The sequence below is a fragment of the Plecotus auritus genome (genome assembly GCF_963455305.1).
Source record: "Plecotus auritus genome assembly, chromosome: 9".
Classification (NCBI taxonomy): Eukaryota; Metazoa; Chordata; class Mammalia; order Chiroptera; family Vespertilionidae; genus Plecotus; species Plecotus auritus.
In genome coordinates this window covers 145,060,786-145,074,692 of record NC_137783.1, presented here as the reverse complement: position 1 = coordinate 145,074,692, position 13,907 = coordinate 145,060,786, and the positions used below count along the sequence as shown (strand labels likewise).

Here is a 13,907-nt window from a genome sequence, read left to right as displayed (position 1 = left end):
TCCTCGGAGGTGCTGGCTGCACTTTCAAAGTCACGGAGGGAAGAAGCGGAGGCGGCCACGATTTCCATCACTGGCTGGGTGCCAACCGCAGGAACTTTCGTAGACACAGATGTCCCTGCAAACAAAAGCCTGGGGTGGAATCGCTGGTTCCTGCAACGTCTCGGGAGGCAGAGCGACACGCTGCTCGGCCCTCTGGGGTCGGAAAGAATGCCTTCTTCGGGAATAGACTCCGCCTAGGAGCCAAGTCGTCACCGTGTTAGACATCAGCTGTGGATGGTGGAGACCAAGGGCCCGCAAAAGACTTCGGCGAGGTGTAAGTTGGGAAGCTGGTAGCAGCAGGAATGACCCGGCTGGATGGAAGCTTTGGGCAGGGGGAAACTCAGTGGCTGGAGATTGCCCAGCCAACTGCCCCCAGCATCTGGGAACCTGAAATGGGTCTCTTCTACTTCCCCCTGTGGGCAAGCACCTAAGAAACGCCTCCATTTGACAGGGCAGGAGGGGGTGATGCTAAAAGCGCCAGCCCTTTTGCCAGGTAGGTCTGGATTCCAGTCCTTGCTAGAGCACTTATTGGCTGTGTGACTGCAGGCAAGTTACCGAACCTCTCTGGGCCTCAGTTTTCTTAGAAGTAATCTAGGTGTGAACATGGTACTTACTTCAAAGGGTTGACGAGGCTAGTAGGTGAGATGCCGTAGGCCAGTGGTCGGCAAACTCATTAGTCAACAGAGCCAAATATCAACAGTACAACGATTGAAATTTCTTTGGAGAACCACATTTTTAAACTTAAACTTCTTCTAACGCCACTTCTTCAAAATAGACTCGCCCAGGCCGTGGTATTTTGTGGAAGAGCCACACTCAAGGGGTCAAAGAGCCGCATGTGGCTCGCAAACCGCAGTTTGCAGACCACGGCCATAGACAAAGTGCTTGGTGCATAGAGAACAGTCAACAGAGGATGGCTCTTTGTACCTTAGTGTTTTTTATTATCCTTGCTAAAGTATAAACCAGAGGAATATATTGGGGGGAAAACATGGGCATTGGATTCAGACCAACCAGGGTGCAGATTCTAGTCTCACGTGTGCTAGTTGCTTCCCTGAGCCTCAGTTTCTTCATCTGCAAAAAAGGGAATAGGACTGTGGCAAAGGTAAGTGAGACATGCATGAATAGGGTCTGCTACCGGGGCTGACAAAGAGTAAAAACCAGCACACAGCTCTGTCATTCTCCCTATTATCATTGCCGTCACCACCGCGAAAGCATTAGACGCGAGGGAGGGCTGGCAACCCTTGCATTTACAGAACTCCTCCTGTGTGGAAAGGCCTTTCTTCCAGAAAGATACAGGCAGTCGCATCACTCTCCCTGCCCCCTGGCCTTGTTGGTTCCCCGGTGTCCTGAGTCCCTGTGGCCGGTTTACGAGGTGCCTGCTTGACCAACCCCACGCTAGGGCCACCCACCCTCCCACCCTCCCCTCTCTGCTGCCCTCCCTCTGTGATTTCCCAGAAGGAGCTGGGTCTTCCCAAGCCCCTGGTGATCGGATGGTTTGGGGTGCCTTTCCCCAGACATCTTTGTTGTTTGCCTTCTTCCTAGCTGAACCTCATTTTTTTTTTTGGTGAGGAGCCCATTTTTTGATGCCTTAGAAAATGTATGTCAGCTGTTTTTCATTTCCGGGCTTGTCTGCCACTTCATTAAAGTGCTGTGTATTCCATGTCTAAGTTCAAGTACAACGGCCCAGTTCCAAGTCCCCAGTCATTTCTTAGGGGGCTGCTACTTAATGCAACTGCTTCTTGGCTTGAAGCCTGGGGGCTGGAGAAGGGGCGGAGCTGGTGCCTCAGGGCAGGGAATGGACAGAGAAAAGCGGGTTCTTCTGCAGCCCCCTTGCCATCCAGCCCCAGCCCCGCTGCCCGCAGCAAACATCGCCCAGCCCTCCAGAGTCCGGCATTTGTCAGGGGCTGGGAGTACTGGGAGGTGAGGCCTGGGGAGCACAGATGCTTAAAGAGATAAACAGTGCAGGTCACTGCCCGAGTCAAGGCCGGTTTTCTTCTATCTTCCTGTCTTCAGGTCTCGCAGCCTTAAGCCCCCCAGACGTCCAGTTGGCGTGTCCTTAGGCTTCGTCATTTGCAGGGCCCAGTGCAAAATGAAAATGTGGCCGCTTCCCATGGGCCCTGGATGGGTGACCCCCAAGAGATTGTCACCTCTGCACTCTGGGTACATAGATTAGGGGGGTCAAGAGGCCCCTGTGGAGTCACCAGCACATGCATCAGGGCATTGCCCACCCAGGTCGGGGAGGGCTACACCAACCGGAACCTCCCTGCCCCTCTCGGCTCCAGTGCCTGAGCTCCCCCGCCCTGACCCCCCCAAAAAAAAACGCTGTCACCATTTGGGGGCTAGGATGACAGTAATGGGGCAAGGTGATGGTGACCCCCCTGGGCCAGGCTCCAGGAGGTGGGGAGCAGGTGCCTAAAAACCTTTCCAGGGAGGTGGTAGGAGGCAGGTCCATGAGTCAGCTGAGGCCCCAAACCCCCATGCCTGCTCCATTGCCCCATCAGACTTCACTTACACAGCACAACGTCAAAGGTAAAAATATTAAGAAGTGTAGGTGGCGCCGAAACCGGTTTGGCTCAGTGGATGGAGCGTCGGCCTGCGGACTGAAAGGTCCCAGGTTCGATTCCGGTCAAGGGCATGTACCTTGGTTGCGGGCACATCCCCAGTGGGAGGTGTGCAGGAGGCAGCTGATCGATGTTTCTCTCTCATCGATGTTTCTAACTCTCCCTCTCCCTTCCTCTCTGTAAAAAAGCAATGAAATATATTTAAAAAGACGTGTAGGTGGCAACGGCAGAACATTGAACCCCAAGCGCGTGCCCTTAGGCCTGCAGGGCCCACTGGGGTCAGGTGAGTGCAGATTCCCAGGAGAGAAGATGATTGGCTCAGTGTGAGAGCAGGTCGGGTAGGGGACAGGAACCAGGCCAGTCCACCAGAGGGAAGATGGGGGTGCAGTCGAGGCGGTGAGCATGCACGATGGGGCAGGCGCCACTGCATGGACGGCGGGGCTGTGCGAGGCTGGCCCGAAAGAGCCTTCTCTAGTGGCCTGTGCTCCATCGTAGGAGCGGGAGACCCTACACGTAGCCTCAGCTTATTCAACTGAAAAATAACAGCATCTACCAACTCCCAGGAGTCTGAGCGTTTTCAAATGCGTCTGGAAGGTGCCTGAGCTCCCTGGAAAGCGGGTCCACCCAACCGCATGTGACCATTGGATTTGACCACAGGACTGGGGAGGGGGAGCGGGGAGAAAGACTAGATGGACTTTGAGGCTCCTTTTAACCCCAGTCCCAGAATTGCCATGCTGTGTATTATGAGGATTTTAAAAAGAATGTTTTCCATCTCTCTACAAGACACAAGTATCTTCTTTAAAAAAAAAGCCCCCCCCCCCCAATGTCTTTTTGAAGGGGGAAGAACTGGTGGAAAGAAAGGAAGGAGAACCCAGGCCGTTTTTTAAAGTTTATTCCTTAGGATACAACGTGATTTTTGTATCACATGGAGGAAATGTCAGCAGACTCAAGGACGGTTTTGCTGTCTGAGTCTGGTGCTCAGGGGTTTCTTGCTCTCTGACCCGGAAGCTGCTGGCATGCCTTTGCTTGGCAAGAAGGTGGAGAACACGGTTAGGGTTTTACCTGTCCATCCCATCATGTTCCGTGAAGGAATTCTTTATAAATCACTTGGATTCTAGGGTTTCATCTGCCACCTGGAAACTAGTGACCAGTTTTCAAAATGAGGCCGTATCTTGTGAATTTTACGAGAACCTATGAAATGTGGTTTATGTTATATTAGTCACAAATGTGACAGTACCTCTGAGAAAACATTGCAATGTTTTGGATGTAGGACTCTTGATTACAGACTCCCACTCCTTGTGTGAAGATAGCTGGGCTAAGAGAGCAATTATTGTCATCACTACCCACCACTGATTGCTAAGGACGTAAAATACCGTGAGTGTGTGTGTAGCAATTACTATTATTTTTTAATATTTTTATTGATTTCAGAGAGGGAGAGATAGAAACATCAATGATGAGAGTGAATCATTGATTGGCTGCCTCTTGCACGCCCCACACCGGGGATCAAGCCTGCAACCCAGGCATGTGCCCTTGACTGGAATCGAATCCGGGACCCTTCACTCCACAGGCTGACGCTCTGTCCACTGAGCCAAACCGGCTAGGGCCTGGTTATTCTTATGAGAACTTTATGAGATTGCTCGTATGATGCCATTTTACAGATGAGGAACTGAAGACTCAGGGAAGTTAAGTCCAAGATCCCAGAGCTGGAATGTGGCCGAGCTGGGACTTGAACCCTTTGTCTGAGTCACAGTTCTTTCCTCTCTGCCATTCATGCCCTCATCATCTCTCTAACAGGGCTCGTTATAAAGGAGGGTACTAAGAAATGCGTGATGTTTTGTTACAGGATCAGGTCATCTTGGGCCCCCACCGCATAACGTAGGCCTTACATAACCTGGTAACGAGGCGAGTGGAGAGGCAGCAGCTCACTCTTGCTCTCTGAGCTGCTGGGACGTGCCAAGAGGCTGCTCCATGGCTTAGGGGACCAGCCGTTGCTTTCTGAGGGAGGGAAGGGGTCCGGGCGGGAGGCCTTGCTGGAAGGCAGCAAAGCAGAGTGGAGAGAACACAGCTCCTGGCACCAGGCGGACCAGCACCACCTCCTGTGGGCAAGCCTCACTGTGCGCGCCAGTGAAGTAAGGGGAATGGCACCGACCGACAGGATGATCCAGAGGTTGGAATGCAGTGAGCTGAGGGGCCTGAGCCCTCTAACCCAGTGGTCGGCAAACTCATTAGTCACCAGAGCCAAATATCAACAGCACAACGATTGAAATTTCTTTGGAGAGCCACATTTTTTAAACTTAAACTTCTTCTAACTCCACTTCTTCCAAACAGACTTGCCCAGGCCATGGTATTTTGTGGAAGAGCCACACTCAAGGGGCCAAAGAGCCGCATGTGGCTCGCGAGCCGCAGTTGGCCGACCACGGCTCTAACAGACACAGAACGTTTAACTGTGGTTAGTTGCAGTTCCAAAGGGACTAAATCTTCCTCTTCCCACAACCTTCCATGCACACACTTGACGGACACATCCTTCTGCTTAACGATTTTGCGTGCAGTCTCCTTCATGCCGGCGTGAGAAACCTAAATTTATCTTTTTAAAAACCTATTCTCTCTGCCTGCTTTCCCATTGCCGCCTCCCGGTCCTCTTTTCTGAGTTTAGATGAAAAGTCTGGAAGGACACTGGGTCTCAGTGTCCGTCCATACGCAGGCGTCCTCAAACTATGGCCCGCGGGCCACATGCGGCCCGCTGAGGACATTTATCCGGCCCGCCGGGTGCCGCTGCCTGTCCTGCTTAGCAGCCGACTCGTCCCGGGCCCGCAGTGCACATAGGAATTTGTTCATAGTTTTTTTTTTAACTATAGTCCGGCCCTCCAACGGTCTGAGGGACAGTGAACTGGCCCCCGGTTTAAAAAGTTTGAGGACCCCTGGTCCATAGAATCCAGCCAGGCTCGCGGCACGCTGCTTCCGTGGCTGGAGGGATGGCAGTGGAGGTTGGGTTTGGCGCTTGTCTCCCTCTTTGGCGATGGGCTGTCTTCTCCCGGAGCCTCCGGCCTCCCATGAGGACAAAAGGCTTCTTACACGTGGAGGCACGGCGAGCTCCCAGCACCCAGGACGCTGGAAGTGGCAGAGTGCTGCCACCTGCAAAGGAGCTCAGCTCTCGTGTTCTTTGCTCTCTTGGCAGAACCAGCTTCTTGCGAAAGGACTGCTGTTTGTGGAGGAGAAGATTAAGCTGTGCGAAGGCAAGTATGAGGCTGCCCTCGGGGAGCGGGGTTCCCCGGACTCAGCCTTTGATGGAGGGACAGCGAAGTGCTTCTGTCCAAATGTGGCCGGCCCCACGTGAGGGATTCACCCGGCCCTGCCTCTCGGCGAGGCGGCAGCATTTCGCTCTGAGTCAGCCTCTCGTGCCAAGGCAAGCTGCAACTGTGCTTCACGAAACAGGAAGTGGAACCGGGAGGTCGCTTTGCAGACCTCATGTAAGGGGGGTTTTCGAGGGTGTGGCCGGTGGTCTGCTGTGATGGGATGAGTTACAGGAGGGTCCGGTTATGCTGTTCTCGCTTGTCTGATCCAGGCTATTTCCTAGTGGCCTCTGTCCTCTGTCTTGTCATAAGTGACCGGGGACCTATCTACTACGGAAACATCAGGCTAAGCTGACAGCCACTTCAGGGGGTCTCGTGTGATAGGCAAAGGAACGTTTTCCGGCTGTAAAAGATGCTTAGAGTCCATCTGACAAGACAGAATGGGACTGGAAGGTGGGTCCAAAGGCAAGAATCGTCAACCCCACAGCTCCACCTGGGACTCCGTCAGCTCCCACCGGTGTGGGTCCTGATCTCGGCTACCCCTTCGTTCTTGGGTGATGCTTGGCAAGTTTCTAGTTTCTCTGAGCCTTGGCTTTTAGTGTCTTTAACATGATAAAATGGGGGTCGGGATGGCAGGGAGGATCAAGTGCATCACTGGCGCAGCACCATACCCAGCACATAGTAGGTACACAAACTGGTTCCTCCTTCTTTTGTTTGTTCTGCTCTAGCCTGAGACCTCTGGCTGTAGGACAAACTTCCTTCCAGACCCAGACTTTGCAGGCATTAGGTCACCCCTTTTTCTTCCCATTCTCTGGGAAAGAGCCTGGTGTCCAGGGAAGTAGCTCCTGGACAGGCAAGGCAGGAAGAGAAATGCAGAGCCGGCAGGGCAGAGGGCGCTGTCTGGCACACAGTGAGTGCTCACCAGCCTGTGAAGATCAGAGGTTAGACACTCGCCTCTCTCTGTCTGAGAGCTGCCTGAACCTGTGGCCTTGTTTCCCTTGCATCCATCTATGCTGAGACTCCTCACGCTTACAAATACCCACCAACCCAAGGCCTTGCTTCCAGCGACTGGCTCTGATGAGCACTTAGTAGGCCTTTTGCGTTTTGGTGGCAGGCTAGGAAAGAGGAAAAAGAAGCATGGTCTCTGGGCACATTATTTGCCTGCAAGTCATTTGGGGAATTATTACATGCTCTTGCAAATATGGACAAATACCAGCTTTATGAAAAGGATGCTGAGCAAAACCAGAGATCTGAGTGCCCTTAAAAAGGAAAGGGGGCCCTGGCCGGTTTGGCCCAATGGATGGAGCAGCGGCCTGCGGACTGAAAGGTCCCGGGTTCGATTCTGGTCACTAGGGTTGCAGGCTCGATCCCTAGTGAGGGGCGTGCAGGAGGCAGCCGATCAATGCTTCTCTCTCATCATTGAAGTTTCTATCTCCCTCTCCCTTCCTCTCTGAAATAAATAAAAATATTTTTTTTAAAAGAGGAAAGGGAAGAAAGGAAAAATAAAAAAAAATAAAAGAGGAAAGGGGAATGTCTTTTGCCCCAAGTGACACTCAACAGACACTCAGAGGGAAGCCTCAGAATGGAGCTAGGTGGGCAGGCAGGTCCTCCAGGGTTCTGGGCTGCGGCCCCAAAGTGGGCTGGCAAGTTTCAGGCCCGGGGGGTCTCTCTGTGGCCCCTGGTCCCGGGGTCTGAGTGCCAGGGTTCTCTCTGCACAGCCAAGGGGCCTGAGGGGAACCTTCCAGGGTTTCATACCTTCAGCCAGAACGTCTCTGCTCTAGTTTATGTATTAGACTCCAAGAAAGATTTCGTTTGGGGGAGAGGATTCTCTTGCTATGAAACAGGGGTCCTCAAACTTTTTAAACAGGGGGCCAGTTCACTGTCCCTCAGACCGTTGGAGGGCCGGATTATAGTTTAAAAAAAAAAACTATGAACAAATTCCTATGCGCACTGCGGGCCCAGGACGAGTCGGCTGCTAAGCAGGACAGGCAGTGGCACCCGGCGGGCCGGATAAATGTCCTTGGCGGGCCACATGTGGCCCACGGGGCCGTAGTTTGAGGACGCCTGCTGAAATATAGTTTGGAAAGGACTGAGAGGACCCTTCCTTTCGCTGAACAGACTGCACTTTATTGACCTTTTTGCTAATTACATCCACGCCGCCTCGTGGCCGCAGAAAGGGCAGAGGCAGCTCCTATCCGTGGGGCGTTCTGTCGAGGATGTGCCACATGACTCGCAGCCGTCCCTTCTGAGCTTTAGTGACCTTGACGTGAGGGACGTTTCCCGTTCCTATTCTCTGTATCTCTGGTGATCTAAACTCTCATGGTGCATTAGAGGGGAGTTTTCTAAGAGAGTCCCTTCCATCCAGGGAGGGCTTTGCAGGGAGCTGAGTCCTTGACTTGGGGGCTGTTTCTGGAGGTGATGTCATCTCCTTCCTTGAACTCTTGATTCCCCGGGGCTACCCTGTGTCTGTCTGAGGTTCTTTTCTGAACACGTTCCAAGCCTCCATTACTCTCTGGTGTCTGCAGCCAGCAATTCGGTCCAGGCTCCCGGGACAGGCGCCTTCCGGCTGCGGGGCTGAGGGATGGCCTCACGTGCCCACGAGCTTTCCCTCTGGGTGGGGAAGGGGAGCAGACAGGCGCCGGCAGGCCCGGCATCAATCTTCAGGATTCACCTCCCTTCCTTCAGGGCAGGGGGGCCTCTGCTTGTCTGTGTACCGGAAGGCTTAGCATAAGGGCTGTCAGTGAGGAGCTGGAACAGCCTCTTCTCCTTTGAGACACATTAATCTGGGTATTGGGGTTCACCTTGGGTTTTTGGTACTGGGCTGACGCGTTCCTGCAGAGAACTAGCATAGCCTTCATCTGAAAAGAGGATGCTGATGGATTGAGCCAAACATTTATTGATTATCTTCTATATACCAGGTTCTTTCCTAGGTGAACAAAACCATACTAGGATTACATCCTAGCTCCCTTGTGGAGCTCACAGCCTGGTAGGAAGACAGATGTTAATCAAATAATCACCAAATATAAAACTGCAGCTAGACTAAGTACTAAGAATATCACGCCACCCATAGTAGGATGCCTGGGTTGCGGGCTCGATCCCTAGTGAGGGGCATGCAGGAGGCAGCCTGTTAATGCTTCTCTCTCATCACTGATGTTTCTATCTCCCTCTCCCTTCCTCTCTGAAATCAATAAAAATATATGTTGGAGCTGAAACTGCAGAGATAAACAGGTGTAGGTTAGGCAGAGAGAGGAGGGAAAGAACAGTGTGGGCAAAGGGCCTGGCACATGCAAAGGCCCTGAGCACTAAGGGACCTTCCTGGTGAGTGGAAGGGGCTGAAATAAAACCCACAGAGTGAGGGCTGGAGGCTGAGGGGGATATAGAAGACGGTGAAGACACAGAGGGAAACAGACTCCCCTGGCCAAGGAGCCCACATTATGGAGGGTTTTTTTTTTTTTTCAAACAAAGGGGAGTGTTGGAGCTAATCATGAAGTCCTGTTCTGTCTTGTCCCGTATCCGGGTTAAATGGTTACCTCCCTCCACTCCCCAGGCCTAGTGTTTGCAAAAAACAAACAAACCCACAACAACAACAACAAAACAAACACACAACCGCCTGGCTGGCGTGGCTCGTGGTTGAACACAAACCTATGAACGAGGAGGTCATCGTTCAATTCCCGGTCAGGGCATCTGTCCAGGTTGCAGGCTTGATCCCCAGTAGGGGTGCATGCAGGAGGCAGCCAATCGATGATATTTCTATCTCTCCATCCCTCTCCCTTCCTCTCTCTCTAAAAATCAATAAAAGCAAATAAAAAAAAAACAACAACAAAAACAACCCCAGAACCCTGTACACTTAACACTTGCCATTCATTCATTCATTCATTCATAGATGTCTAGAAATTGATTTATCATGCTAAGCACTAGAAATATAATGGTGAGTAGGACAGAAAGAGCCCAGGCACTCACTCCCGTCCTGGTGGAGTCAGAGAAGTAAAATAAGCATAAGTGATCCCAACAGAGTGTCATTAGCGCTGTGTGAGGGAAAGGGGAGGGCGCGAGGGGTTTGCATCCCCCCCGCCTGCCCCTGCGTACATCTCATGCTGACCTTCCCAGATCTGCGTGTCTTTGGCCCTGCTAGCTGCCAGTCCTGCCCTTGCTCTGGTCTCTCTCCCAGCCACTGCTTTTATTGTCCATTAAATTAATAGATGGAACGTACTAAATGGAGCTCTGTACCAGTTCAGTGCAACTGGCGGTGTTGGGCCAAACGCCGCTCTTGGTGTCTAATCTTGGTTGACCCAGTTTCTCTGCCTCAGATGAGCAAAGACAGTGCCCAATCAGCTTTGTTATCTGGGTCATTAAACAGCAGCCACTGTGCAGGCCCCTCTCAGCCCACGCTGCCCGCCTTTCCTGTAGGGGCAAAGTTCCTCACTCAGCCTTCCGGTGGCACTGGGTGACCTGTGGACATCTAGCCTGGGGGTGGTGCTTGACCACGGCTCAGGCTCCCTGATCCCAGGGGTGAGTAGTAGGCACTGCCTTGGGATACAGGTCCTGTGTCCCACAAGAGACCGAAATGCTGCATGCAAAGCAGTGGGTGGAGGTGACAGTTTCTAGGCCCTCTTTCCACCTCCCTCAACTGACAGCTCAAATCCTATCTAATAAAAGAGTAATATGCAAATTGACCAGCACTCCAACACACAAGATGGCTGCCCCCATGTGGACGCAAGATGGCCACCACAATATGGCCGGCACGGGAGGGCAGTTGGGAGGGACCACGCCTGCAGGGGAGGGCAGTTAGGGGCAACTGGGCCGGCAGAGGAGGGCAGTTGGGGGCGACAAGGCCTGCAGGGGAGGGCAGTTGGGGGGAACCAGGCCTGCAGGGGAGGGCAGTTAGGGGTGACCAGGCCTGCAGGGGAGGGCAGTTGGGGGCGGACCAGGCCTGCAGGGGAGGGCAGTTGGGGGGAACCAGGCCTGCAGGGGAGGGCAGTTAGGGGTGACCAGGCCTGCAGGGGAGGGCAGTTGGGGCCAACCAGGCCGGCAGGGGAGGGCAGTTAGGTGTGACCAGGCTGGCAAGCGAGGGCAGTTAGGGGTGACCGGGCCAGCAGGGGAGGGCAGTTGGGGGTGACCAGGCCTGAAGGGGAGGTCAGTTAGGAGTGACCAGGCTGGCAGGGGAGGTCAGTTAGCGGTGACCAGGCTGGCAGGGGAGCAGTTAGGCATTGATCAGGCTGGCAGGGGACTGGTTAGGGGGTGATCAGGCTGGCAGACAGAAATGGTTAGGGGCAATCAGGCAGGCAGACAGGCAAGCGGTTGGGAGCCAGCAGTCCTGGATTGGAGAGGGTGCAGGCTGGGCTAAGGGACACCCCCCCGCCGCCGTGCACGAATTTTGTGCACCGGGCCTCTAGTCCAGAATAAAAAGCCATTGTCTTAGTGACTGAAAAGCAACAACAAAGCAATATATAAGTGAGGACAGGGTTTGCCCAGTTTATGTTGGTCAAGAGCACGGTTCTGGAATCCCGACTCTGCCTTTTTGCTGTGTGACTTTGAGCCAGGTACTTGACCTCTCTGAGCCTGTATAATAGGGTAATAGAGCCTACTTATGAGATGTCTCATGGATGAGTACTTTAGCACAGGGACTGATAATGTTGTAACGATTCTCGTGATAATAACAATTATTATACGATTTTCAAAATTCAGCTCTCTTTTCTGGGTTGGGGCCAGAAGGCATATTTGTATATTTCCAGTTGAGTCTTTCCATCCAACCCCGTGGTTACTGTAGTAACACCTTACAGATCAAATGTAGGTGATGGGCCTTCGTCCCCTGCGTCCCCTCACCCATGCTCCAATGGATGGAGCTGTCTTCTGGCCTCTTCTGCAAGTAATGACGAGTTCTTTTCTTTCTCCCCTCCCATCTTCTCGCCCCCGTCTAGGTGAAAATCGCATTGAGGTTCTGGCTGAAGTCTGGGATCATTTCTTCACTGAGACCCTCCCCACCCTGCAGGCCATATTTTACCCAGTTCAGGTCAGTCTCGCCGGAACAGCCTCGGCTCGGCCTTTGCCACTTGCAGCCTCCTGGTGACGGGGAGGACAGGAGGCCGGGCGCCTGGGTTGGCTAAGGACTCGGAGGTCTCTGCAGGGCGCTGGGTTCCATCCTTAGCATCTAACCTCGAGCGAAGAGGAGGCCCCGCAGAGGTAGCGATTCGTAGGCCCTCGTTGCCCTCTTGGGTTGGAGAACATCCGTATCTTCTTGGAGTGGCCTGCTTCTTACTCTTCCTTTTCTTTCCCTTTCTCCTCCCTTTCTCCGAAGCCCAATTTTTAAGCAGCTTCCCTGTTGCTCCCAGATTGGGGGAAAGGAGTGGAGTTCCTTGCCCTCCACAAAGGGTTCCTGAAGACGACATGGCAGAAAGAACCCCGACTCGGGATCTCGTGTGGTTTGGGCAAACCCATCTCACTTCTCAGAACGTAGCTCCATTTCGTCTCCTGCGAAGGGAGGAATTTAGGCAGAAAGAGGAGAGGTGCCCCCTGTGACCTCAGCTCATTCTCCCACTTATTTCCTTCCAGCCTCCCGCAGGGCTGGTCAGTGCCAGGTCAGAATGGACACCCCCAGGGCAGGTGGACCCAGGTGTCACAGCCCTGCGCTGCCATGCGCACTGCCCCACTCCTGCCCCCCTGGTTCAGGGTCCTGTCTCCTGGGACTTTGGTGAAGTGCGGGCCTGGGCGCAGCCACAACCCATCTGCTAGCAATGGTGGGCACTGCCTTGCGCCAGAGGTAATGTCCCACGTGCTTTATTTGCTCTGAGTGCTGTTTTAAAGGAACCTGGAATTCTTTGAACTGTTTGTCAAATGTTTAAAAACTGGGAGATTATGCCTGTGGAGTCCATCCCCCATTCTGGGCCCACCCCTGAAAATTGTGGTGGAAACCCCCAGCCTGCAGCCCACAGCTCTCCTCCCCCCATCCCCAGCTCATCCTGCTCCCCTCAGAGACAACTGAGAGCAGTTCAGACCCCACCCCCACCCAAACACCGTGCCCACAAGCATCTCCCTTCCCTGCAGTGGTCACTCCGTGGCCAGCAGTGGGTCTTAAGAAGGCAGGCAGTCCTGGGAGGTAGGGTGGGCAGATCTAGCCAATGAAAAAAATACAGGATGCTGAGTTAAATCTGGATTTCAGATCAACATAAATAATGCAAAGTCTGAGACACAGACTAGAGAATAATTCACATATCACTGGACACTTGGTGTTTTACTTGGCCACCCCTCTGAAGGGGGTTTGCCATCCTGGGTCTCTCTTAGGGCCATATGGGCATGAAAATCCCAGGGAAGGGTACCCAGATGGGTTTAGGATGGGGCGTGTGGGGTCTGGGGTGGGCGTTGTCACGAGACGGTTGCCGGAGGGCCTAGAGGAGCCCAGCTGTGCAGGTCTGAGGCTGGTACCACTAGGCTTCTCTTGGAAGATTATAAGACCTGGCAACAATTGGTTTTACTCCTGTCCACTTCCCCCTAATTTCCCAAGTGCTGCTGCTGCTGCTGGTCCAGACACCCCACTTTGAGAACCCCTGACTTAGGGATGCTCATTATTGGTAGTAACACCCTCTGAGATGTCTGTGAGTCCAGTCGGATCTTTCTCACAACTCCCTGTGGGTTGCGGTGTCTGCAAGACCTATTCCTCATTGGACAGTTGTGTTTCTGAGCACCTGCTGTGCTCAAGGGGGTGGAACTTTGCTTTTGTTTTTCCCTCTTGTAAACTGAAAGGGCTCTAGGAGGTGAAGTGAGGGCACAGATACCTACCAGATAAGTGGTCAGTGCCAAGTGCTGGGGCATGATGCAGAAAATAGAAACTGCAGGACCTTGGAAAAGATTGGGGAGGGGGTGGGCCACTGCCAGTGAGGTGGTCAGGGCAGGCAGTCCAGAGGGGTGGTGGAACTGGGCCTGGAAGGCGTGGGTGGCTGTTGTGTGTGTGTCTTGGGACTGGAGGGTAGAGGGATGAAGGGTTGGCCACACCACTCTTGCCCATGTTTCTGTAAAACCTTCCTAA

General features: G+C 53.3%; 1 protein-coding gene across 3 annotated transcripts in view; it reads left to right on the top strand.

Annotated features, from left to right (window-relative positions):
* PRR5L (proline rich 5 like) overlaps window positions 1-13,907 on the top strand; it is a 77,824-nt gene that overhangs the window by 53,048 nt on the left and 10,869 nt on the right. For all 3 annotated transcript variants that reach the window (XM_080643062.1, XM_080643060.1, XM_080643061.1), the window contains 2 exons: window positions 5,773-5,830; window positions 11,806-11,897. In XM_080643062.1, coding sequence (XP_080499188.1) covers window positions 5,773-5,830; window positions 11,806-11,897 — 150 coding nt within the window. The remainder of the gene's footprint in view (window positions 1-5,772; window positions 5,831-11,805; window positions 11,898-13,907) is intronic.